This window comes from Lipophrys pholis, assembly GCF_963383615.2.
Source record: "Lipophrys pholis genome assembly, chromosome: 10".
NCBI lineage: Eukaryota > Metazoa > Chordata > Actinopteri > Blenniiformes > Blenniidae > Lipophrys > Lipophrys pholis.
In genome coordinates this window covers 13,979,329-14,007,030 of record NC_137640.1, presented here as the reverse complement: position 1 = coordinate 14,007,030, position 27,702 = coordinate 13,979,329, and the positions used below count along the sequence as shown (strand labels likewise).

Below are 27,702 nucleotides of genomic sequence, written 5' to 3'. Positions count from 1 at the left end.
TGACCTTCTCAGGTCTGAAGAGCTCCTGAGAGCTGGCCAATGGCGGTCTGATCTTACCGATAAAGTGAGTGAGAAGAGGGAGAAAGAGAGATTTTGAGAGAATGATAAGGACCCTACATATGAAAACTATGTGCTCTCACACAGATACTCTGCAGGTGGAAGGGTAGGTGGAAATAGACGAAACCCTAGTGCCCTCTAGTGACAGTAGCTGGCAAAATCTGCCTTCGCCATTGGTGAAACAAGGTCTGCATGATTCATGAATACATGAATGATCCAATCTACACACATTACTGGATATTTTTATGATAATATTTTAAAATAGTTCAGACAAGCATACAGTGAATAACGCTAAAAACAAAAGACTGAATGAAAATGGTGCTCTTCGTAACCCACATACTACTCCTCATGTTTATTTTCTTCAATCTGATTACTTTAGTGCTTCTCAGAGAAGCATTGCAGAGTTATTGCATTGCATCGCAATGCCTAAATGCAAGGGCAGGCATGCACATACACACAGTGAACCAAGTGCACTCACAAATGACATTACATTATAGAGGCAGGTGCTTTATTCTAAACAAACAGTGTATAACAAATTCCACTGAGTTCCACCCCCCTTGAGTGAGTTCACTTGAGGCGGTGACACTGGGTTTGGAGTAGGATAAGACAAGAGAAAATCAAATTATTGCCCGTGTTCTGTGAAAACATCCTCTGAAGGTCAAATAATGACACACCTTGGGTCTGTTTAAAGGTGTTCTTATTTGTTTTCCAGGAGTGCGTATGAGTGCTGCGTCATAAGGAGGGAGGGGTCAGAGGAGCTGGAGCTCCACAGGGTGGGTGTGCAGCACAGGGACCCGGTGTAGAGTGGAGATTGGGGTCAGGCAGGTTGAAGGAACAGACCATGTCACTTTATACGCCCCAGCAGTCAGCTCGATGGAGCGTGCAAATCATCAACAGAGACCTTTAGCATCTGCCCCAACACCACCACCACCCACTCCCTTCCACTTTTCTCACCTGACACACACACACACATACACACACACACACACACACACACACACACACACGCACACACACACACGCACACACTGTCCACCAAACTAATAGATCACCAATAAATAATAACCTGGGCCTCTAACTTCTACCACCCTCTGAAAATATCGCCCTTACCCTTTCATCTGTAATGACTCACCTCCTCACTGCTGTGACATACTGCCAACAAAATTGAAATCTTCACGTTTCACTACCAAGACTTTTGTCACAGTTTGAAGGTGCTCAGAAAAAAAGTGTAATTCAATGTGTGTGCAAGTGTCTTCATTTGTTGTTGGTTTTTTTTTTATTCCTCCTCTCCTCTCATGTCCACCTCTCCTTTACACCGTCCTTTCCTCTCATCTCATCACAGAGAACATAACAGCTCATTATATCATCTAGTCAAGCTGAGAATCGTCTTCTCTGAAACAGCAGGGACAACCTCTATTGTGTTTCTGCCTTCTCTTTGTCCTCTAATCATTCAGCACCTGTGTGTGTGTGTGTGTGTGTGTGTGTGTGTGTGTGTGTGTGTGTGTGTGTGTGTGTGTGTGTGTGTGTGTGTGTGTGTGTGTGTGTGTGTGTGCCTGAGTGCGTGCATTGGTGTGTTCCTTTTATCCTCTCAGACTACTTTAATTTCTATCAAAGTAAATTTCAGTCTCATTTGCCACCCCACCTTCCTGTATTGCGTTTACAGAGGGGCCTTTAATGGGCATTTTCAGGGTTTTTCATGTAATTGGACTCCATGAAAACATGTACCCATAGTGATCTGACATGAACCTGCTAGATCCAAGCAACACACACACACACACACACACACACACCCACACACACACACACACACACACACACAGATCCAGACTATGAAATTTGGACTGGAAATTCAAATGAATCAAGGTTGAAAGAATCTGGGATTTTGTTCAAAACACAGCTTAATGTTTTGAGTGCGTGTGCGTTGGCGTGCATGCTTGCATCTGCATGTATGTGTGCTGGCATATATCATGCATCTGTGTGTGATTGTGTGTGTGTGCATGGGAATTTATTACCGTTGCAGAAATAAATTTGTTTTCACACTCGAAGGAAAACTGTTGCTCTTGTTGGGACAAAAATCAGGTCAACATCCGAAAAATCATTGTATTTGTCTATTCTTATCAAGTTATTACGTTTAGGTGAACTTGTTTTAACAAAATGCTAAGGTTGCAGTTGGATTAAGGTTAATAAAAGGGTCAGCTATTGCTAGGTTTCGACTAGGCCAGGGAAATGAATGAAATGTCCCTGGAGGGCGAGAGAGGACGTGCATGTGTGTGTGTGTGTGTGTGTGTGTGTGTGTGTGTGTGTGTGTGTGTGTGTGTGTGTGTGTGTGTGTGTGTGTGTGTGTGTGTGTGTGTGTGTGTGTGTGTGTGTGTGTGTGTGTGTGTGTGTGTGTGTGTGTGTGTGTGTGTGTGTGTGTGTGTGTGTGTGTGTGTGTGTGTGTGTGTGTGTGTTCGTTAAAACTATTCAGGATAGACTCTGTCTTTGAAGGAGATGTTCTTGTTTTTCTGTTTTGAGTGTTCCTTCTTCTACCATAGTAGCGACATGCAAATGTTCACTGGACACTGTTTAATTCTGGCAAATTTGCTCATTGCCATCAGTGGGGGGTGGGAGGGTGTCCCTAAAATCACAAACAGATAAATACCTTCTAATCGGCCACATTGTTATTGGGTGATTTAGCAAGATTCTGTGACATTAGCAAATGCTGCAGCATGCATCAACAACCTGGGCTGACAGCTATGACCAGGACAAATGCTGAACGTGCACACGTTCACACAGGATAATAGACACTCCTCATTCTTTTCAAGGAGGATTGATGTCTGTCAGATTAACAACAGTCACCACACACCTCTCAGTATAACAGTGGGATACCATGAATAGCAGAGCCGCTGCTCGAACACAGTTTGCATCAGTGCACCTGACACCCAGTGGACAGACTGTGACAAGTATGCAAATGATTTAGCTTAGAGGCAAATATGCTTCACTACCACACATCATGCACATTGTATCACAGACATGCACAAATGGATAGGTGCTCGCATATGCAAGCAAGCAAGCGCACACAGAGACACAGTTACACACAGATGATTGCACAAATATTGTTGCCATGCTTAGATGAGCAGATGTCCTCACATGAGTATTCACAAGAATGCACAAACACACACCTGCAGCTGTGTTTTCATGCTTCTTGTGTATGCTGATAAGGCTGATGTTCACAGAAGGTTTGAAAAAGTTTGGAAATCTTTGTGCGGGAAGTGAGGAAAATGTAAATTGTTACCGCAGCAGGAGGAGTGGCGTTCAGACATTTGAATTTAAACAGGAGCAGAAGCAGTGAAAACTAAGTAGTGAAGTAAGTTGAAATGTTGTAAGATTAAAAAAAAGTTCAAAGGGGCTACTCGGTGGCACAGTGGTTAGCGCTCTTCACCTCATAGAGAAGGTCATGGGTTCATTGTGTGGAGTTTGAATGTTCTCCCTGTGTGTGCCTGGGTTTCCTCCCACACACATGTGAGGTTAGTTGGTGGCACTAAAATTGCCGCTATGTGTGAATGTAAGTTTGTTTGGTTGTCTATGTTTGCCCTGTGTCTTGTCCCGGGATTATCCTGCTCTCGCCATTAGTAAACTGGGATTGGCTCCAGCGCCCCGTGACCCTGAACAGGACAGGTGGTGGAGAAGATGGATGGATAAAATAAGTTCAATGTCTGGTTCATGTTCACGTTCTGTCCAGCAGTGCTGGAGAGTCAGTTAAGAAGCAACCACTAAAAGCTGTAATAGTAGTAAACAACAACAGGGGCTAAATTTTGTGAATTTGTTAGCTGAAGAATAAAAGTGAAAGGCCAGAGAAATGTCAGCTGAAATTTCAGACTTGAAGACATAAAAAAAAAAAAGGTGACATGGACTTTCCTGATGTGATTGCATCTTGCATATTTTCTTCTTCAGCAGTCTCATCGTTAGTCTCATTCATTCATTTACACACCAATGCTGCCATTCAAGACACTCAATCTCCATTACTAGCAATGAGTGTCTGGATCTTACGAAAGGACATTTCAACATGTAGACAAGCAATGATGGCAAAGCAGACCCACAACCTTGTGATTGGGAGACAATCTGGGCCATCCTGCACTCAGTTTAAGAGCAGGAGAGAGCTGTTTGAATGTTCTATACAAGCCATAAAATCAGTAGATTATCAATGTATTGTGTGTATTGGAAGGTTTGCACATCTAGTTATTGTTGTTTTCACTTCATTTGAATCTATTATTTCTTTAGTTGTCAGACTTTAAAAAGCATACATAAAGGATTAACGACAGCGACAAGAAAGCTCATCAAGACAGACTGTAAGCTAAAAACCACAAGTTTGTGTTAGTGTAGACTTATATTTGCTTTATATTTTACAGTGCCTTTCCTTCTTGAACCTTCAACAGCAGAGAAACAATTTATTTCAAACCAGAAAATGAGTGAAACTTGGAAGAAACCTTACCTGAACCTTTTTCATTTTACCATGAAACTTTCAAAGTTCGTTCTCCTTGACGGCGAGAGTTCCCCCTGTCTGGGATTTAAATCGGCTCCTGTTCGTCCCTCTGGGCTTCAGGACGTGAGGTCTTTCACTCTGTTGATTTGCCACTGGGGCCAAAAATGTCCCTTTCTGTATTGCTGTTGTTGACTAGCCTCTTAATTAGCATTGTTAATTAGTTCCCTACGTGTCAGTGCAGTGACAGGACCTGTCACTGGCCTGTATTGATGACTTGAATGTCCCCTTGCTTGTCTCCTTGTTAACTCCCGTCCTATCTAGACAGCATTTGCCGTGCACTTTGTTCATTTTTACCACTTGGGGCCTTGTTGTCCGTTTGTCACCTTCCTTGTCTGTCTGGAAGGACCAGTCAACAGAGACTTGGTGGTGAAAGACACTAAATGCAGCGCTGACAGCAAACAGCTGCAGTAAACAAGTCATGAACACCCCCCAAACACACACACACACACACACACCCACACACACACACCTTTTTGTCTCACGTGTCCCATATCTCATCAGTGTCTCGGCTGACATGCCCTTGAGCCATGACAGTGACCTGCTATTGATTAGACAAGAGCATTATGTGTACCGAGATGTTAAAGAATACACATCACACACCTCAATGACAGGCAGCCAAGATGCTGACAGGCTGCATACACAACCCTCTATGACCTCTGCAATGATTGATCATGATTACACAATAAAAATGGTAATGTTTCTGGAGCCAGTCAAGTTGATGACACGATATAAACAATATTAGTTTCCATCATAATTCAACAGATGTGTACTGAGGTAGCTGAAGCTGCTTTTCTGCATATATTCATTACCACCCACCACTTTAATCCAAGCTTCAGCACTCCGACTGTTCCCTGGCTCACACACACATCACTTCCTGCTGCACCAGTCTCCTCCAGGACTCCATGGTTTCCCCAGCAAAAGGCCAGGCAGTTGTCAGGGCATCCTCTGTATCTTCGACTGTTTACCCCATGGTGGAAATTCTCCTTCAGAAGCTTACCGTCCATCAAAATAACCTTCTGTAATAGACGATGAGTCGTGACAAGCCAAGCTGAGAGGCCATCTGCGCGTGGTGGGGTCTGGGAGATATTTTTGTCACTGATCGTGCCTGGCCAAAGAGCTCAGGACTGGCATCGAGCTCTGCTGATGAAAGAGAACTGAAGAAAAACACCAAACTTTCCAGAGGTCAAAGTGAAGACATCAAGGACGCATAGAAGCTGTGTGCTTTTGTATATATCCTTGTATGTAAATGTGAGTGTGTGTTTCATCTTGACTATGCACATTTATGAGTTTATATCACTTGATGTCCATTAATCATTTAATGCAACAGCAATGGCATTGAGAGCTATGCCAGAAACACGTCTTACCACAATGTCACCACTGCACAGATTTTTGTCTGTAATGTGTTGAAATATGGTAGACAGTTTCAGTTGGAATAGTTTGAGTGTAAATAGGCTGTAAGGCCAGATTAGTCCGTGTTCAGCACAATGTGAACACGGACCAATCCTAGGCTTTATTGCCTCGTCCAGCTTCAGTTAGCAGCTGTCTTTTAAAAGAGACATAAAATCTTTAAAAGTCTCAAGTGGTGCATTTACTGACATATTTTATGTTGGATGATAAAACTTTAAGAACTGCCAAGCCTCTGATAAGACAAACTCTATTTCTGTCTGAACAACCCATTCAGGTCAGGATGAGGGAACCAGAAGTACATAAATTTAAATCTATATCTATATTCCCGACATCATTTCTGCATTTCTCCTTTTAAATTAGCCTAACAGCAAAATGTAGTCAATATAGCTTTTCTTTTGGTGTTATAGTCCTTTTCTTTTCCCTCTTCCTGTTCTTGCATGAAATGGCTGTCAGGAAGGTCGAGCAGGCAGATAAACCCAATCCCACCTATGTTTCCCACCTGCCAGATTGGTCAGGCCTAATAATTCTACCCTCCTTTCCTTCTTCTTCACAATAACACCACCTATGCTCATCCATACCTACCAAACACACTCAAGGCGAGTCATCAAGGCTAAAATGACAAAGATGTTTTAGGCTGTCACGGTCAAAGTAAGCAGCCCTATCGCTGTTATCCCCACTCACATCAGGTTTCTCTTGACGGGACCACCTCATTGAAACTGCACAAACTGTTCAATACTTCCAACAAGGTCTAAAACTGCTTTTGCTAGAACGAAGTTGCATCTCGGCAAGAAAAAGAAAAAAGATACTTGATACAAGCCTTGGTTTCTCAGCCTTAAAAGTGCAGAGCTCAGCATAAATTAATCTTTCAGTAACATTACTGCCAGCTGAAAGGTTAACCTCTGACCTAAATCAAAGTCAAACTGTTTTCTGTTTAGGCACCAAAGCCCATTACAAATGTGCCATAACAGAACTCACTCTGCTCTTTTAAGCAACCAAAAAAACTGAATTCAATACCAAAGTAGCATACCTTATGTTTCTCCACACAAAAAACTCACTAGACAAATTGAACTTCCGCAAAGAAGTATTCCACAAGGTGTTCAAAACCCTCCCAATATCAAAGCAATGAACCCAAGCTACTGTACTGATTTTAAAATATACAACATATTTGAAATTACCTGAACTTGTTGATCTCCACTAAGAAGTAGAACTATGTGCTAAACATTGAATCTTACAAGATATCAATGACATGCACCATTAAGATAAACTTAACGATTAACTATTTTCAAAGGTCATCAAAACCAAATACCACCTCTCAGACCTAAACCAGTATGTCCCAATCTTATCTCAGCTTCACAGTCTTGAGAAACTACTGGACTCAACCTGAATCTGACACCCAAGAAAATGTTTTTTTCTTAAACCCCTTCCCACATACGCTGAAGTAAAAACCAAAAGTTGATTGATTTCCTATTAGGATATTATTGCAGTCTAAACCAAACCCAAACCATATAGTGAATATTTCAATAGACCAAAGAAAATTGGAATAAATAATGTGCTTGAACCAAAAAACAAAAGTAAAAAAAAAAAAATGGTTGCATCCATCCGTCAAGAATGATTCTTATAAGGACGGTGAAATTACTTTATTTTGTGGAAAAAAGTACAGCCAGTAATTCTTCTCATTAACCCTGTCATCACCACACAGTAGAAAGCCAAATCCTCAGTACTTAAGAGGGAGAGGATATCCACATGCAGGGTGGGAGCAAAGCTTCATTTGTGCATCTGAGAGTCTGGAGTCATGGTCTGGGGTGTTTTCATCAGCTTACTGGGTGGAAAATGAAATCCTGTTGTCCTGCGCTGACAAACACCATCAGAGGCCACAAAGACAAAGGAGACACTTATATAGACAAGCTATGACAAGCTTACCTGAATATTCACAGATCTCATTTGTAACGAATATACCTGTGTGCGTGCGTGCGCACACGCACGTTGCGTGACAAATGGCAAACTACAAAGCCAAAAGTGAATGCCCTGACAGCGTGTTCAAAATCTCGGATGGATGGTTCACAAGTTAACAGCTTTCGGGCAATTACTTTTCACCGTAATGGCAACCAGAGTTTATGTAGCGTGGGTCATTCTTTATCATCCCAAGAAATTGGAGGTAATAAAGATGACCAATTGTGTTTGTTTTTTTGTTTTGTTTTTTGTTTTTTTTAAATCCTGTGCCAGTTGTTTCAATCAGCAGCTGTGGCAGATATTTGAGCAGATGACAGGTCATATCTGAGTATAAACAAGGTAATGACAAGGGAAAGTGACAGATTATGTCTCTGTGTTGCTCAATCATGCTCCAGCCTGGTGACGAATGAAGGTAGCTGAACTTCATTGCTACTAGAAACAGGGAAAGTCATTATGGATTTGCTTTTTTGAGTTGTGATCTATATGGACAGCCGGTATGAACGTTATGTATGGATGGGCGATGATGGAAAAAGAACGGCGAGATGTCTGAATGGCTGGACAGATGGATTAGCTGCCAATACTGATGTGTTTTTTCAGGGCACGCCCCTGAGTAAGGAGATTTACTTCAGTTTGAGACGTCATTCTCACTTAGCCGGACTTACTATAGCTTCCTTCTTGAAGATTGGGACGAGTGTTGGAAATCAGTGCTTTGGTATTTCTTTTTTATGGGAACCTGATGGACACCACCACTTGACTTGCTCGCTAATGAGCACAGACTTAGCAACAGCACTCATAGATGCTCAGCTGTTTTATAAAAGCAGTGCTGTTATTGATATTTCCCTTAATGTTGCAAAGGGGCAATTGGGTAGGGGTTGATGTCTGCACTCATCTCAGAATTTAAATGAGGCCTTGTTGTATAAGTAATTGCTTTTTTCTTATTCATACCGACATTTTATATCTGAGATGAGTGAAATTGAGCTGATTTAGTTTTGCTTGGTACTGAAGTGTGTTGTGACTTGTGGATTTGCTATAATCAAGTAATTTACTGTACCTCATTGGGAATGTTGTTGAGAATAGAGCAATTTTCTAAAACATTATTGTGCAAATAAAATCAAATGCAAATGGGATGGGTTGAACGCAACATTCAAATGCGGTGTTCATCGTCGTTGTTTTAAAAAAACTTGCTGTGAGCAGGACAACAAACTGGAAATGTTCTGGAAATGTTTTCATCAGGTTGTTCGAGATCAGTATAACCATAATACCCCCCCCCCCCCCAAAATAAGGTTAAATCAAAACATGGGTAAAAGATGAGAAGTACTCATGAACAGTTTACAGTGAATTCTTACCATATCAGGCTATTTCTAATCACAACGCAGCAAAATAACTATAAACGTCTGTTACAGTTAACCACTCCACCTAACTAAATATTTTCTTTCTATTTTTTCTTTTTAACTCATTTGATATTCAACTTTAATGTTTTTTTTACTCAGACTTGTTGTTCTGATGTGTTTCATGTGCATAAATTCAATTAAAAATGTTATGTCGCACCTCTTCAATCCAGTGCCGCCTCCAACCACAACATCTGAAGGAAAACATGCAATTATTTTGTGAGCTTTGGCTGATCACATCATCAGTTTGGTTACTGGACTGTACTAGTTCACTGGCACTGGTGAACTGCTGTTCCTCCTCCATTCAACAGGTCATGTGGTCTGTTCCCCTTTGAAATAGATTCTGTATTTTTTTCAAATAAAAGTCTGGTGAATTTAGTACAGAACTGTTTGCATAATTAGCAAATGATTCCGTCACTATGAAATGGATCATATACGTTCACTTTTTTGCATTAACTCTGTCACTAATATTTTCAGAAATCTTTATTTTTCCAACGCTCACCCAAAGACACTTAACCTTAACTCACTGTCCTCAGACATGAAGCTGGGCAGGAATGTGGCTCGAACATTTTTGGACTACTACAAACTCAGCAACCTCATCAAGGACAACAGACCATCTCTCATTCAATGGTGAAAAAAATATATCTTTAAGATAAATAAACATTTTATTGCTTTATTTGCTTCTGATGTGTGTGTGTGTGTGTGTGTGTGTGTGTGTGTGTGTGTGTGTGTGTGTGTGTGTGTGTGTGTGTGTGTGTGTGTGTGTGTGTGTGTGTGTGTGTGTGTGTGCGTGCGTGTGCGTGTGCGTGTGTGTGTGTGTGTGTGTGTGCGTGTGTGTTTCACTTTATTCTCTGAACTTTGTTCCACCATATTAATCAATCATAATGATGTTTTTTATTTTCCAGTCCTGAGGTGACATCCCAACCAGCCAAGGGTAGCGGAAAGGGAGGCGGTGTTGGTAAAGACACAGCGGACAAAGAACAAGAGCTTGGATAACATGCAAAGCATGTGGCAGGACCATCCTTCACACCTTATTGCATTTAGAAGCTCCAAATCTCAAAGAGACTGTTTGTCCCCACCACACATTTGTCACAGTGGGAAGACTGGAAACATTGGACTGAAATCTCAGCAGTTTCACTCCCGGGTTGTTGCATGGCAATTCAAAAGTATTGAAAGCAACAAAAACACAAACTGGTTTTCCATGTAAACACCATCTGAGAAATCCATTTGGCATCTCATTTCTTCTTATTAAAAAACATGTGCTTCCTCACTGATTTTGTCATATTAGAGAGTGTTACAATATTAGCATGTCAGTTTTTCATTAAACACTTGACCATTTATTCATGGTGTTGCTCTCATTGCCTTCTTATCACCGAACTGAAGACATTACCAAACCTACATTTACAAGCTTAAGCAAAACGATATATGAAGAATAGTTTGACCGTGTTTACCTAAGTTATAGCTGCAGATGTGAAAACTTCAACTCAGGGGTGTCAAGCTCATTTTGGTTCTGCATCTGTCCTTCACTATCACTAATAAAAAAGGACCTCAGGGGGGAAATTATTAGCAGCTGTAATTTTTATTGAAGAATGTCCACGCTTTTCAAAAGTTCTCCCATTGGCTGGATTGAACCCTCGGGCAAGTCATTTTTATTTTAATGGACAAATGTTTTACTTCCTTGCTTGAGATGAACGTGTGTGTGCGTGCGTGGATGAGGGGGGTTATGATTGGTTGCTCCTTGGTCACGTGACTCTACATCCGCTTGGTGACTGTTGCTGTTGTGATAGCGCGGTGTAAAAGTTGAATGGATGGGCTCACGCTAGGAAAACGATGTTTTTATCCTCCAACGAGCCCTCAAAGTCTCTGAAATGTACCGTTTTCCTGGAGATTCAGAAAGTAAGTGTTGCTGTTTTAGGTTGAAATTCAGTGTGTCTCTCGGAGCTTGGTCGATGACGCTAGCTCGAGCTCGAGCTCGAGCTCACATCCTCTTCTGTTTCCCAAACTAACCAGACCGCAGTCAACACTGCTACAGACACCAAATAACACACACAAACACTTCAACATGCACGTCCTTGACTGTTAACGTAGTTGTGGAGGGCGACGTGACTAATAAACCCAATCACTCGGTTTAGGTGTAACCCTTTACCATGGAAACCAACGTAACATTAAACCAGAGAGATGTGCAGCTCCTTTGGTCCTTCTCGAGTGGCTCCCCGGATCTCTCACAAAATTATACCTAAATAAACTTTTTATCTTGTTTTCATTTACACACAAAGTCATTTCCAAAAGGACTTTAACTCTTCGCTAAAAATGGTTTTATAAAAGACACAACTAAAATGAGTAAAAATAGCTAAAATCACAAGAAGTGACACACGCACGCACGCACGCACACGCACGCACACTGCTGAAACAGCTTAAAGAACAAGCCTACAATGACTAGGATTTCTAAAAGAAAAGAAAACCTTAAAAATGTGGGGGGAAATCAAAAACTGCTGAAAATCTTAAATTGTAATTGAAATATAATTTAGCATAAGATACAGTTTATGTTCATAAATCAAAACTATACATAACACTCAGAGCTGTGTGAGCCACATTGAATGTGTCTTTCAGCTTCACTTGAATTTAATTTGGTGGAAATGGTGGAAAACAGCTCCTTTGGTGGTAAAGGTTGCAGACCCCTGCATTAAACCTTCACTGTTCCCTGATTCCAGTCCAGACTGTACCCTGCCTTCACCACCAGTCAGCTGGGATTGGATTCAGCCATGACCCGAAGTTTATAGAAGAAGGATGGATGAATACTGAAAGCTAAAATAAAAAAGCAGAAAATATGTTTTTCTTTTCATGCCAGTTATCGTGTTGTGAACTTTGTATAATCTTGGAAAGACGTGGTCTGCATCCCCAGACTTGCAGACAGCAAGCCAATAACTTTCACATGTGATGGATGATGTTCCCTTTAAACACATTTCAACCTGGTATCAAATGCATGGATGTTAATGAAAAGTTGTCACATACAATCAGCTGCCATAGTTCTTATATATCCATGTGGTAGATGCACTCGGTCACAATTTGGTCCTCTGGTCATGAGGATGATATTTTGGGCACAAACAATGACCAAAGTTGCCCACTCCTGGCCTACCACTATACAACTGTAGTTAAACTCATTTTAATGGTAAATGTACAAAGTTGAACCTTCTGCAGAGTTCAGCTCGAACCAAAATACAATTTCCTTTAACATTGATTGTCTATTAGGTGGTAATGTGTCCATTATGTATTTCCTCTTATCATTCATTCATCTTCTATATTGCTTTATCCAATTCAGGGTCGTGGGTTGCTGGAGCCAATCCCAGCTGACGAAAGCAGGCCCGCATAGGTAGAGCGTGCACACCCCTCATAGAAATGTCCTGCAGCTATCTTCTCACTATGTGGCGAGAGTGCTGCTAACCACTGTGCCTCTGTGCAGCCCCTCCTTAGTATGTTAGAGGAGTTTAAGTTCTTTAATAAGGCATTTTCTAAATACCTTTTCAAATATGTCTCACAAAAGGAGAATTGGCAACCTCTATCCAACATGCTTTAATTATCATCTTGTCATATTTTCTGCTTATTTAAAGCAAAAGTTTCTGTTGTATTGAAGTTAACATACTTTTATCAGAACGGTCCAGTGGCAATGTGAAAAACAACCATTTTCCATATGTGCACATTGTCGATGTAGTATATTTACATTTACTGCATTTAGTAACACATCAAGTATTTAGATATAATAAAGGTTTGAAATATCATCTTTTGATATATCAGCAGAAATGTTCATTTCAAGTCAAAGCAACGATTTTATAACACTGATTGGATCAAACTCACGAGCTATGAAGATCGTGCATCTCAACATATTGATTCCTGCAGAATCTGTATATAATTATTTGTAACTTTGATTTTGAATGGTCTTTATCTGTTTTTGTTTTGATATCCACAACATTTTATGTGTGATGTGTGTGCTGTAATATTCTGTGAATAATCTGCATTTTTAAATCAACATTTTTTTTAAAAAGAATGCACAATCCACTGAGAAAGGAGTGAAACAGCCAGATGTTCAACACATGCCACTGTGTACAGATCACATGCCCGGGAGTGCTTCTCTCCAAGAAGAATGAGATCTACCTCAGTGTGTGCATCATGGGCCAATTCAAGAAGACCCCCTGTTTGCCTCCAGTCTTCCCTTTAGTGTTCCACCACAAAATGGTTTTTGTCAAGGTAAGAATAATGCAATTCATCACAGAAAAAAAAAAAGTCTTCCTGGGTCTGACATAGGATTGCTATTAGTTTGTGGGAGTTCTGTTTAGATTTTGCAAAAAGATAAAAGAAATGCTCATGGGTTTCTTTTCGATGCCTCTTAATGCAGTGACATTTATTGACTGTACGTGTATTTAGATGTTAACTGTAGAAGAAATATTTTCACCTTTTCTATGTGCTTTGTTGTGCACCTATTAACCAGAGGAAGTTTTCGTTTGCAGATCGGAGTCAAAGGGTTATTATGCTGCCGAGCAGCGTTTTGAAATGGTCAGGATTCTCACCAGCAACCCTCCACTTTGACCATTTCCTCACCAGGTCCTGATCAAAGTCGTTTCTCTTGAGGAAGTGGCAACACGAGATACTGGCCTGTCTGCCAGATCTTCTTATCAGAATTGATCGGCTCTGTCTGTACTGTTTGTTTTACCAGACTTTCCCCGGTGCCGTTGACCCTGCTGATGTAGCTGACCTCCTTGAAGGTAAATGGCCGTCTGGGATTTTCTCCCTCTTCTTTCAGTCCTGAATCTTATCCCATGCAGGCTTATAGGCTATTAGCTGTGATACCAATCATTAGCTCACACTCATTTTATTCTCTCCTTCCTCTTAGCTGACACAACGTCTTTTGAGCTGATTCAGTCGGTGCCTCCAGGTATGTGTTTAGTTGGTGCCGTATGGGCTTGTTCAGTCCCCACTGTATCGGGGCGTTACACTGCAAAAACAGGGTCTTCGCCTTGGATTGTGTGTGTGTGCGTTCATGTGTTCTCTTTGTGTGCGGTCTCTAGAGGGTGAAATCCTGGCCACAGTGGAAGAAAACACCAGAAGTTTCCTGTACCCTGATCCCGGAGATGGAGCAGCAGAGGGTGAAATACTGATGAAAAGGTCCTATTCCTTTTTTGTAAGCTGCTCTCTATTTATTCATTGAATCTTCATCGAATCATAGGTCGGTGGATAAAGATGTCTAGAGAGTCACCGATGTCTAAGTTGTTTTTTTTTTACATAGAGCCTTTGGATAAATGCAGATCAGTTTATACATCCTATTTTTCCTTCTCTGTGAACATAGCGGACATCCAAATAGTATACCACTGACTTAATATTCCTGTCAGTCAACATATTCAACGTGAATCAAATGTCACAGAGTGCAACGTGGAGCTCACCATGCGATCCAGCTTGATTGGCACCAGTATTACCTTTGCTCTCAATAACTGGAGGCGACTGTTGATTTTTCTCAGTGAGATTTCAGAAGCTCCACTTGTTGTCCTCATGACAGGCAAGTACACTTCCAAGACAACCAATTCCAAAGGACTGTCTTGTTTCAGACATTGCAGATTCCTCTGAACGATGGCATTTTTCATATGCAGCTGTCGACTGTCTCGGCTTTGCAGACTGGAAAAACAACTCACTCGTCATCTCCTCTATTTTTTCTGCTTCTTTTTCTGTCCTCCTCAACTTATATCATCCCTCTCTCCCTCGACCTCCTCCTTGCTTTCACTCGTCTCCCTCCTTGACTGGAGATAGCGTTTTTCTTTTCTCTCCTTGTCCTCTGAGGCACCAACTGCCATTTTTAAATATCCTAAAACACCATTTCCCTCACCATTGCTTTTATGTGTTTGTGTTTGGGGGCGACGTATCAATTTAGGTGTCCCTCTTCAAGTGCTTTATTATTTAAACATCACTGGAGCCTTTATCTTTTCTGCAATTTGTTTTTCTCAACCGAAGCATAGATGGGAGATTTGCAGTTGTAAATTGGTGTTGGAGGCGGTGCTGTTGTCTGTCCTTTGTCTTCATCTCCCTGTTAAAGATGTTGTGTTTGTTCTATTGTTCTTCTCCCTCCAGGGAATCTCCCCTAAACTAGACTTTACCACAACATCCGTCATAGAGGAGAGTGATGGGAGAGACAGCTGGGCTGCCTTACCAGTAAGTATGTCCTTTTATCACATCACATAGGTCCCGCACACACACACACACACACACACACACACACACACACACACACACACACACACACACACACACACACACACACACACACACACACACACACACACACACACACACACACACCCTCACATCACCATCAACCCTCACTGTAACCTTCACTTTAAAGTGACCTTAACATTGATCTGATTTTAAAATGTGTCATCCCATAAAAATGTGATGATCCAGGCATGAGAGTGTAAACGGATTGTTGTCCCTCTTAATAGAAACAAATACCGACTCACGCGTTCACTCGTGCAGGGAATATGTTGGTCTGGGTCAGGGCTGGACAGTCCTGGCCCTGGGGCGCCTCATTCCTACACAGTTTAAATGTGCCGTCACTGCCAACACACCTGATGACTACGCTGATTGGTCTGGGTGAATGACAAAATTGCATTACTTTGCTTTTTAGACTATCACGTCACGTCCAAGTTCCTAAAGTCTGACCCAAATCCTAACAATCAGAAACTCAGCACTCAGACTGTCGTAGGGACGGGTAAAGATTTCTTTGTTGTTGTTTTTTTGCGTGCTTCAGACAACAGATGAGCAAGCGTGATAATACCTGGCTCCTGGCAAGTCTTTGTCCAGATAGGCAGAGATAATCTACAGACAGTGTCAGAAATACAAGGAAGGCTGTCTCACTACACCTCACAATGTGACTGCTGCGACCACCTACAGCTGCTTTTTGACCAATAGAAATGCATCAAAGTCACAAAGATGAATGTGAGACTGTGTCAGTGTTCCTCATCTCCTCCACCTCTTAGCTTGGACATCAGCAACATCAGCTTCTCATCTTCATCTCACCCGTAGACAATGTCATTCTGTTATTCTCAGTGTATATTAGTATATTCAGTTTGATTTAAACTTTAGCTGTTGTCTTCTCTGATTCAGTGGACGGTGACAGTGTGGAGTCATGATCTCCAAGTTGCACAATTTAGCATGTATATGACTTTTGGCATTGCTAATATTAATCATTGTTCTGGATTACATTATATCAGTTCTACAGTTGAGGTTAGACCCCACAGGGTTAATCAGCTCATGAGTTTTGACCTCACAATAAGACTGGAAGAAGGGCATACATGCACGCACACAAGCTGTGTATCCCACTTCCTTTTAACTGTATAGTTTCTTGCTTTTAACTTCTGTGCTGTGTGTCTGTTGTTGATTTGTAAACATATTGGAGGAGCTGTTTGTCAGTTTGAAACACTTGGACTTCAATGTGATCTCTGGAGGGCTCTAATGAGTGGCATCGCTCGCTCACCATCACATTTGCCTGTTTTGTCCCTACATGCCCATCCTCTATTGTTGCCATGGCTACTGCATCTATCTATCTATACTGCCGGTGTTTCAAGGGTATCTGTTCTCTCCTTGTAAATATAATTACAGACAAGCAGATCTGTGATGGTGATAACAAAGCTCTTCTCACACGTCCGAGTAGCAGAGAGTTTTGACTGAAGCTGAAAGCCTGTTAGTTCTTCAACATGTGTCCAGACAGTGTGTTACCAGTGTGACCTTTTTGTTTAATGTCTTTCTTTTGTCTTCTTTATTTCTTGTACAAGGACCCCCGGTATTATTAATATTTAAGCTGCCGTTATGGATAGAGACTATTTTCATTTCATGGCAGGGTCGAAAAAATGCTCATAGTTTCAATATATTGCTAAAATATATAAATGTTTAATCAGTTTATCAATTGGTACAGAACAGAAAATACTCACTCTGTGTTTCTCAATCTCGTGATTGTCTTTTCTCATGTTTTAATGATACTATTAATCACTGAGAAACAATTTCACCTCGGGTGAGAGGAAATTATGATGGAGGTTTATTGATACTCTTTGACTTTATATGGTCCAAGTTGTTGCTTCAGGATCATAATATAAAGGTTAATTATTAATGAAAATATCATAAACTTAAAAAAAAAAAATACATTAGCTTAGGCCTTTGCTTAATTCAATTATGATTTTGACAATTTCATTTAACAGATGACTTAATCCGACACAGATCTGATAATACATATAACTCTATTGTCCCAAGGAGCAAGTGTGGAAATATGGAAATATTCTCAAGAGCAACTTGGAGAAGCACACGACTGTTGCAGCATTTGAATCTGCGACCAATTCTGACACTTTGACTGCTGAACCGTCAAGCTCAACCAGCCTTTATTTAAGACAGTCAGAGACAGAGACGGAGACGGAGACGGACTATTCTCTCTCAAATCGTCCTGCTCTGGAAAGATGGAATGAGATGTTATATGTATCTAGATCACCTTAAAGATAAACAACATTTGGAAATCATTCATTTGATCAGTGTGTAGCAAGATAGTGCACTCTGTACCTAAATACGTCAATCCTAAATTAAAACTATGATGATCACTGTCTTTTTCTGACAGAATCATTTTCTGTCACTCAAAGTGTCCTCTCTTCTTAACCGCTGGGATGAAAGTTACTCTGTGTTTCACTTTTGCATCAGTGTGGTGAATTGGAGGAACTCTTGTGAAAAACTCTTGCAATGTCTATTTGAGATGGACCTTCGTCAAAAAGAGCAGCTACAGTTCGCCCGTTTAAAGGTGTTTAACTGGGGTTCAGCGTTCATATGAAGCATTCCATTAATCCAGTGGAGTAAGGCTATGAAATGTGAGTCTCAATTCATGTGGGCTGGAACAGAAGGACACTCATAGAAGATAGTGCTCTAATTGTTGCCAGAAAATCTTCAAGAAACAAGATGAATGAAAATGTTTCACAGACAGTCCTGTGAGTCACATTTGATCCATCACACAACAATGAGCACGTTGTGTCGGAAACAGTACCATACATTTCCCAGGTGCGGTAACCTAAGCTAAGCTATTTGTTTAAATGCGATGTCACTGACAGCCAGGCAGATTGTCAGAGTGTTCTCCGGGTCCCTCAGGGGGACGTCTGGATCAGAGCACCACTGTGGCTGTCAGACAGTCGAAATAATCCATTTTCTCTCTCCTAATGGCTCCTCGGCAGAGGTATTTCCCTACCTGCCCACCGGCTGACAGTTTATGTCCTATTCTGAGAGAGATGTAGTGGGACAGCAAATACTGCAAAAGTTCTAAATCGCTACCAATAAATTTGTGGTCCGACTCTGGCAGTGTGTTATTTTTCAAGAAATGCAGGTTAGTGATGTTGTGTTCAAAGATCGTTCACATTAAAGCCACCATCAGGTTTATGTTTGCAGCTAAAAGTAAAGTCATTGTGAAGGACGTTGTGAAATTTTGTCACTGTGATATTTGATTATTTGTATTCATGTATTGATCATAAAGCAGTACTGAACAGATTTAATCAAAGTTCTCACTTATGGGGCTATCGATACGCTTCACACCACCGCCAGTTCAATCTGATGTCAGAGAGACAAAACTGCATGTGCATTTCAATAGTATCTGTGGTTAGGAAATTCCTTCAACAGCAGAATTAATTATTAGACATTATGCAGAAAGGAATTTTATTGTTGGTCCTTGAGCCATTTCAGACTTTCTTCTGGTCTAATTTATGTGATATCTGTGTGTATTTCCACGTTACCAGCAGGCACAGTTAGTCTTTGTGTCCAGTGACATTTAGCAAACATTATCTTGTGAATTGCAGTATCACTGTCATAAATACTGCAACTGCCTATACTGCTTACATGTTTGCTTCCTGTGAGTGCTCAGCATCTTCATGAGTCATTATGCTGATACACCTGCATGGCTGTAGACAATTAGCCTTGTTGTTATTTATCAGCATCCCGCCCTTTCGTTGAACTGAACGTCTAAAACCAATACTTAATCACCCGAGGCCCCGCTTGCTGGTGACGGAAGAAATTTGTCTCAGTCTCTCAGTGTTTGTCCAAGACTTGAAGAGAGAGCCGAGCTGAAGGAAGTAAAGAGATGTGAAGGGATTTGGGGAAGAAGGCTTACTCTTCTTAATTCCATTAAATGAGATCGCTCTAAAATGGCAGTCTCGGCGTGGCTTTATTCATCATCGTTTTTCTTTATAAAAAAAAAAAAAAGAAATGTTTTAATGTGGTGTGATTTTCCTAATTAGCATTTAGATTATCTTGGTTTTACAGCCCGGCTATGCTTCTTTATCATATTAGACTGGAGATGGACATCAAATGCAATTAACATTTTACCTTAACTTATTTATCTCCGCTTGGCATTACCTGCAGGAAGTGGGATATTGCATTGGAGAATAATGTTAGGCATCATTACAGTTATTGGGGTAATTCTGCAGAGGTTGTCTCCATGGCAGTGCTGACTGTCGCTGCTGTAACGCTCAAGCTGAATGATTTAGTTTATGCTTTAATGGCTCTGTCCACTGAGAGTGAGTCTGTGGCTAAGAATGGCTGACACTGTTTGAAGAGATTACACGTAAACTATTGAAGTGCTGCGTGTCGACTTAAAAAGGGAAGTATGAGGACACTTCACCAGGTTTAAACAACATGTTCTGTTTTTGCTTTGTTCCCCCAGACCTGCAGCCTTTCTCCCGTAAGGCCGTCTTTAACCCCGTCCAGACAAAGTTCAACAAGGAAGCCTCCGCCATCGACTGGGCATTTCATCAGACCAGGTGGCGGAAGCAGAGTCTCTCTGAAGGGAAGGAAAGAAACGTTAAATGTTGAGTCGAGAATTACAGACTGTGCCCCATTAGCGACATCCAGACGCTCGGCCCTTTCATCGCCGTCTGGTCGTAGCCCTCAACGAGACGGCAAAGGAAAGCGACGCGGTGTTACTAGAGCTTTCGCGGACTGCGGATACCAGCAGCATACAGTTTCTTCAAGGGCACGAGCCTTGTCCCCTTACACCCACCGCAAGATGTGCCAGCTCTCCGAGGACACCAGGCAGAGGCTTAGCCACCTTCAGCTGGGGCCTCACCACTTCAGGAAGGAAACGCAGAGTCAGCCGCCATTTTTGGTAACGTTAGCTGTATTCTTCTTCGCCAGCGTGTTCAGCGCTCTGCGATTAGAAGATTAATAAGGTCCAGAGTTGATGTACGGTAGTTCAAGCCTCTTTGGGAGCGTCCCAAAATTGTTCTTAATCTGGTTGGCAGATTAAAAGGAAGGCATAATAAGAGAGCAGGGTTTAATCTTTCTTCCTGAGCCGTTAATGGGTTTTGACGTCATGACAATGTTTGCATGTGTTTGGAATATGGCTTATTATCCTCACTGAGGGACTCCAGCAGGCTCTAATAGCACACATCCTGTATTTGGGCTGCAACACAGTCATTTGTTAACGCTTTAATTATGACTGTATCACTGCAAGGAGATATTTGCATATAAAAGAGAGTGATTTTCTGATCACCCAGCCTTGGGGAATGTTTACAGTCGATGGACAGGAACGGCGCAGCCTCGGGTCCTCTGCTCCTCCCTCGCTAAGCTCCCCGCCGTATTTTGTATTTCTGCCTTTTCATTTACATCAAATCTAATCTTGAGGTATGAATTTCAAATTGTACTTGCGAGCTTGTTATTGTGAGAAACGATTAAGTGCCGTGTTTGTTTTTGTCACACATATGAATGGAGTTTGACTGAAGACAGGAGCATTGCTTCACCGTCACTAGATTTCCTGAGGGAATCTTCTCACCACAATTAACCCTGATAATTGAGAGTCAAGCTGCAATTAACAAATAGATACCTAATGAAGTAGTTGAGCCCAATGGTGAATGCATTATGAGCGCATGCTTCAAGCCTCAGCTCCTGCTTTGTGTGTGAAGGGAACCCCGTGTCTATAAATATCAGAGTCTCGGTACGCGGGCGAAGGCTTTAATGAAAAAGGCTGTTATTGTTTCCTTCGTTGTGATTTTCTCTACGAAATGACTCGAGGTTGAGATGACAGAAAATTACTTGACGGTGAGGTTCTACTTAAACGTGCTCAGGTTGAAAGCGATGATCCATTGTGAATGATGTTGACTTCATTTATGCAATATAATGGCAAAACCACTTGGTAAACTTTTGGACCAATTAGCAGGTCAAACTGAAGAAAAGTGGGTTTTCGGCCTCTTTCAATCTTTTCTAATCGGTATAAAATAAGTTGGAATTGTAACAGTAACTCCATTAAACATCTTTTTGCTGTTCTGCCAGGTCTCTCGCTGCAATAATCCCTCTTCAGTGGCGTCTCCTTCCTCCTCCACACTAAATGGAAGTGCACTTCGGCGGTCTGTCAGCTTCTCAGCTGATCACAAGGGTAAATTACCAGAAATAAAACATGTAGCCCCATTTGCATAACAGTGTGAGATAATTTTATGCAGGAATAAACTTGGCTTCAAATTTTCCAGGACCAGATGACAAGCTGTGGTTTGTTTTTTTGTTTTTTTTTAAAGGGCAGCCAGCTGAAGTTGCTCTTGTTGTGGTCTGGTGCCTTTAATAACATCCTGATGATACCATCATTAACCGTAACTAATGCTATTATTCATCTCTGTTTTGTTTGGCTTGTTAACAGAAATCAGTCTCGTTACTAAGATGCTGAGATTAAGGTTTTTTTTGTTGTTGTTTTTTTCAATTATTTCGCTGATCTCCAATTTGCCTGGTTCTGTAAACAGTTGGAAGCCGTTAAGTTTACCTGTTAAGTGTTTTTTTTTTTGTATTTAATGGTGTCACTGTGTAGGCTAAATACTACTCTGAACTTTCTTCATTCATTAAAAAAAAAAAAACCAACCCTTGTCTTTGTTCATGTAGATTCTTCTCTCCGGCAGAGTTACAGACCAAACTCAACAAACGTAAGTCCAGTGATACGATTTCATTATGAAACAAGTTTTTGTTTTGGTGCATCCATATTATATTGGCGATTGTACCTGAACAATGAACTTAAAGTGTCATATTTCAAGCTTAACTTCAGTCTTTTCTGCACTACAGCGTGTTTGTTGGTCAAAGTAGTGCAGCATCAGAGAAATAAATGACATGTTACCTGCTGTTAATATGTTGTGCTTCATTAACTGAAACGGATTTCGAGTCCCTGAGGAACTGTAAAATGTCTTAAAAGCGAAAAGTCTTAATTTGTGATTATAAGGTTGTAAGACTATATTAAAATGTGTTAAACTACAATTATTGCAATGCAGAGTGTATACGCATCAGGATTTTCATCAGTTCCTTTTAGTGTATGTTTCACATGAAAAATACTTTACTGTACTTTACCTGTACTCTCTCTTTATTTTTGTGTTGTTGACTATCATTTCATCAGGGTACTTTTATCATCTGTACTAGTTTAACTTGTGTTGATGTTGAGGACTCCCTCCAGCAAGTTTGTCAGGTGGAGTTTGTTCAAAACAAAAGATGATATCAGCTCTCAAAAAGAAGCAAACTATTTTATCATGAAGACAGTAAAACAGGATAATAAAGAATGATACATTCTGGACAAAACGTGTCCAATCATGGTGTTATTGGGAATTTCTCTTCCAGGTTGAATCTGGCTCTGCCTCCGTCCGATCAGCCATCGACTCATCGTCCAAACATGAGCCGCAGATCAGAAGTCCGACAAGACGTCCGTCCTCGGCTCACGCCAACTTGTCCAGAAGTCCTTCATCGGCCGTCAGCTGTTCCCTCCGAGAAAGGTCGCCACTTACTGCTTGGAGATTTAACAAAAGTAAAACCGCAAAATGTGTAATGTATTATATTCAATGCATAATGCAATTGAATTGTTTTTTATAAAAAGTTGAATATAGTTAAACAATGCGTACCTTTAGATGACAATAAAGTTTAAAGTAAAAGAAAATTGTACATAAGATGGTTTTGAAGCTTTTGCATATAGACCCTGTTTTTTTTTTTTTTTCTTTCTTTTAAACAGATAAAAATAAATACTTCTATTCCAGACGAGAGAGTAAAACTATGGTTTCAGTCCATGGATAACTGAGGAGCTGATGTATGATTTATTTCCTTACAAGTTTAGCTTTTGAGTAATGAAACATGGTATATTCTCAAAAAAATTTAATAATTAGATCATTATGATCTTATGAGCTCAGCGATCAAAAAGTAAAGGTCGTCCAATAAAAACTAAACATTTTCACCAATTCTTAAAGAGAAGTTCTTCGTCTGTTCAAACCAGCCTGCACTAATTTGTCTTTTCATAAGCTTTTTATTGTTATTGTTAATGTAGTGGTCAATATGGCCTTGGGTTAAAAAACAAAAGGAAAAAAGAAAGACTTTGTGAAATATTCTAATATTTTGATATTAAGCTCAGATAAAGTATGATACTAAAAAGCTTGAAACATTTCAGTTCTATATACTGAATTCTTACATAAGCAATCTTTACGTCTGTAGGCTAGATAATAAATGTTAGAAATTAGTGAACTTTGTGTTTTCACTTGCACTTAAATCTCATAATCAGCAGATATTCACCAGCCAAACTCTTTCAGAATCACCTCTGAGATCTGAGTTTGACTTTATTGGCCACAAAACAAACAGCTTGTCCTCACACTCTCGCAAGAGCAGGAGCGAGCTTAATCCTCTTTTCTTTTTCTTTTTCTTTTTTTTTTGTGGTGTTTGCCCTGAATTTATCCGGATCCATCTGTGTAAATCGTCGTGTGTTTGCTGAAAAGATCTTAAAAGCAAAAGAGACACCTGTATGAGTTTCCAATTACAGTCCACAGCAAATATATGGAAATCCCCTGAGATGTTGGCCATACGCTGCTGCTGTTGCCATCGTCTGTTTGTCTGCATGTGTGTGTATGTGTGTGCGTGTGCGCGTGCGTCCTTGTGTGTACATACACATCCAATCTTTAATTCTGATCACACTCGACGGGCAGGATAAATTCCCCTCCACCTTTTAAATTACAGAAGCTGATGTCTTGTCATGTTTGTTCATTACGGAGGGAGAAGAGAAAACAAAGAGGAAAATGGTATTGATTTGTGTTTGAGCTTGAGACTGATACATTTGACCCGACGCACACTTTAATACATTCAGAGAGACCTCGTCATCGATCACAGCAGCTGTGAGTGGAACACAGCAGCGGCGCCGGCGCTCCTTTGTTTGTTTGTTTCTGCTTGCCGCTCCTCTTCCCTTCTGCTCAGTCCACGAGTAAACATTAAAAATCAATGAACAATCTTAAACTGAAAAATAAATTGCGGGAAATGAAGGATAGTTTCCCCGGGTTGGAAACGCGACAGGTTCTGCTGGGTGGGAGATTAGAGCGGGCCTTTGTAGATTCCCTCCGACAGGCAGAGGGGCACGTGTTTCCACCAATCTCTGATCTATAAAGAAAATGACAGATGCCAGCGGTGACGTTTGCCCCCTAAGCCCTGAAGTCTCAGTCTATTCATGTCTCCGGATGATTTGTCCTTGATGACTTTTTGAAGCAGGTAGTGAGTTTATCTGATAACAGATGAAAAGCCCCCGTTCCTGCACTGCCAGCCCAGCCAAGACACCTGCCACTCATCTCCCCTCCACTCAACTAGACGTAGATGAGAGGAAATACAGGAATTTATTTCTGTCAGAGCAATCTGTTGTTTCATAACTGCCTTTGGCCGCCTCGCAGACACACTCCTATCGCACTGATGAAGCACATGCAGGAGGCTTCCCCCGTTCAGAAGGCACAACTCACAATCGTGGAATATTATTTGCACTAAAAAGTTAGGGAGTTGTTGACAAAATCTAAATGAATATTAAGACGGAGGCGCCATCAATTTCAGAGCTTATTTTTCAACACAAGCGGCTTGTCCTTTCTTTTCATCTTGTGTTTGGCTGCAGCACCGACTAGTGGACAGAAGTGATATTGTGAGCGAATCCTCAAAAACCAGGAAACGGCGACTCTGATCAGACTGAGGGTCACGGAAACGTCTTCCTCAACCAGAGGGCCAAATGGAAACAGACCATTTATTTGGTGGCTGAAAGTGAAGCTACTCATTTATCAAAAAGGGTTAAGAAGCAACGAGTAGCAACAAAACTGCATTTGATTGTTTCCAACAGAAAAAGCCTCGAACCTTTCAAACCTCTGAGAAATAATTGCAGTTCCATTGTGGTTAATAGACATTAGACATTCCTCCTCACATCAGCGTGCTTCGGAATGTCTTCACAGGCTGCAATGAACGGGATCCTGAGCTGAAAACAAACCTTCTTTAACAACACTGTTCATTTGTCAATAAAAACAAAAACTCGAAAGATGTTTTCAAAAGTAAGAACTTAAATTTTGAGGTTCCGAGAAAGTTGATCAGTAATTTAAATCCGTATCAAATCTGAATTCCATGGTGCGTAATAACATATCAATTTAAGATTGGAACGCCGTTACAACATTACAGTAACTATATTCAGTTTAGAGCCTCTCAAATGTCTTTTAAGGGGTGTTTGGCTTCTACTTTGATATTTGGTATTTTCATTGCTGTGATGATTCAACGTGTCCCGGCCATTTCACACTTTGACACTCAAGTCAAGTTCAACATAACGTTCATTCGTAGATTTTTCTTCTCGGGGAGTTTTAATTCTCTTTTCTTGTTTAGATGGTCGTCTGCATTAATGTTGAGCTCGACTACAATATATTCTAATGTGAAGAAGAGAAGAAAACAGACCCAGGTCTCATTTATATCACACTCCAACTCAGTATCAATGGAAACGATAACCGCAAAAATAAACAAGAGTTGGACGTGTAGCTCCATTTATCGCCCCTCCTGGGTTCAATTTATTGGCAATTCTATCAATCACTTTTTAACTCGTTAGTTTTTGTAATAATTTGATGTTTTATTCCACCTTTTTTGTCACTTTTCATAATCTATGTTGACCAGCAGTTCTCCCCCTTTTTCCCTCAACCTTCACTTTTGTCTTCCTTTTGGCCAAGAATGTCTTATATGATGTTAACTTTATCTCAGGGATAAAAACTGGATGTTTAACTACCGTAGATGTTACTGATGACCAAGAAGCCAAATCTAAGTAAAGAAAAATAATTGTATAATAATTAATATTTCAAAAATATTATGTTGACTAAAAAAAAAAGTTCCACAATTAAAAGACACCGATGAGCAAAATACTACAAAAGAAAATACATTTAAAGGTTTTCTAACGGTTTTATTTGAGATTCTATTTGGGGACGAAGGCGGTGGGAATGACCCAAATAGACGTGCAGGGGACTCGGGTTTGTTGCAGACGGCAACAGTGCAAAAGCAACATGTGAAGCGTGAACGCGCCGTGTGAAACCAAACTTCATGTTAACGACTTTGTTTTTGCTCCGCAGGCTTCAGCCCAGTTCGTCCTACGGGGAGCAGATCCACAGCCGGGTCCAAAGGATTTTACAGACACACAAAGCCAGCAGAGACCAGCCCTCTGACCTTTGACCTTTGAGCAATACCCCAATGTATTTCATATAACACAATATTCACTATCGAATAACTAACTGTAATGATGCATATTTTAATGTTAATGATCAATCTTTGGTGTCGTCTGTGTAAACACTCGCACTCACCCTCATGGTTTTACCGTTGGAACAATTCATGTTCATCTCACACTGATTAAATGTTGATTTTTCAAAACTCGCTGAGCCGCAATTCGTGCTTGTTCTTCAAAGAGGCAGGAAACTTGCCGGGTTCACATTCAGCAGCACAGACCATCGGCTGGGCTGCATTTTAAAGAGACTTGGTTTAATTTCTCCAAAGCTCTGTTTGAAACGGGCTTGGATAGAAACGAGCAACATTTATTTATTTTTTTTTAATGGTGTGTGTGGGAAGTGGATGTAAGCTGCAGCTGTTAAGGGCTCATCTCTAGCAGAACAAAAGAAACAAGAAGGTAGCCCAGAGCCACCGGTGGGAGCCAGGGGCTACGAGAGACTGAGGAGATTTGAGAGGGAGAGAGAGAGAGAGAGAGAGCGGAGGAACTAAAGTAATCCTGAATGAAAGAGCAGAAGACTCAGATTTACTGAGAGCAGGAATGACGATACACAAGTGTGTGTGTGTGTGTGTGTGTGTGTGTGTGTGCTGCTGTCGGTGAGGTCACCGTCACTTCAGTCATTTCATACATTTTACTGTACTTTATGGAGCAGAATCACAGCTTTACCACTGCTATATAAAACTGCAGCTCCGCACAGATTAGCTTTGAATGACACTAAATATAAGACATCTCCCTTTATATGAGGGCAATAATTTACACACTTTTTGACGGTACCTTAGACGACTGAGTAAATGTGCAGCAGGAGTCTCATTAGCTATCAAACTAGACTCATATTG

General features: G+C 40.9%; 2 protein-coding genes across 7 annotated transcripts in view; both read left to right on the top strand.

The window, feature by feature from the left end:
* The window catches only part of agbl4 (AGBL carboxypeptidase 4), a 303,990-nt gene extending 293,326 nt beyond the window's left edge, over positions 1-10,664 (top strand). Inside the window, exons 12-13 of one of the 2 annotated variants that reach the window (XR_013935717.1) lie at positions 9,861-9,954; positions 10,230-10,664. Coding sequence is in view for 1 of the 2 variants with exons in the window: in XM_080473410.1 (XP_080329536.1) it covers positions 9,861-9,954; positions 10,230-10,320 (185 nt within the window). In the remaining variant the exon portion in view is untranslated. The remainder of the gene's footprint in view (positions 1-9,860; positions 9,955-10,229) is intronic. The other variant, XM_080473410.1, reaches the window with a different exon arrangement.
* Positions 10,665-11,072: 408 nt separating this feature from the next.
* spata6 (spermatogenesis associated 6) lies at positions 11,073-27,015 on the top strand. 5 transcript variants are annotated; one of them, XR_013935741.1, is made up of 12 exons: positions 11,073-11,220; positions 13,429-13,566; positions 14,033-14,081; positions 14,210-14,251; positions 14,385-14,497; positions 15,436-15,516; positions 20,042-20,482; positions 21,646-21,748; positions 21,885-21,956; positions 22,240-22,280; positions 22,960-23,111; positions 26,718-27,015. XR_013935741.1 is itself a non-coding variant. In XM_080473807.1 (12 exons), exons 3-12 carry the CDS (start codon positions 13,489-13,491, stop codon positions 26,815-26,817), a joined length of 1,200 nt encoding a protein of 399 aa, XP_080329933.1. In that variant the 5' UTR covers positions 11,096-11,220; positions 12,644-12,694; positions 13,429-13,488; the 3' UTR covers positions 26,818-27,015. The 5 variants fall into 5 exon arrangements, 3 of the variants coding, with proteins under 3 accessions (XP_080329932.1, XP_080329931.1, XP_080329933.1); XR_013935742.1 differs by having other exon boundaries at positions 22,960-23,143; XM_080473807.1 differs by lacking the exon at positions 21,885-21,956 and adding an exon at positions 12,644-12,694 and having other exon boundaries at positions 11,096-11,220.
* The last annotated feature ends 687 nt before the right edge of the window (positions 27,016-27,702 follow it).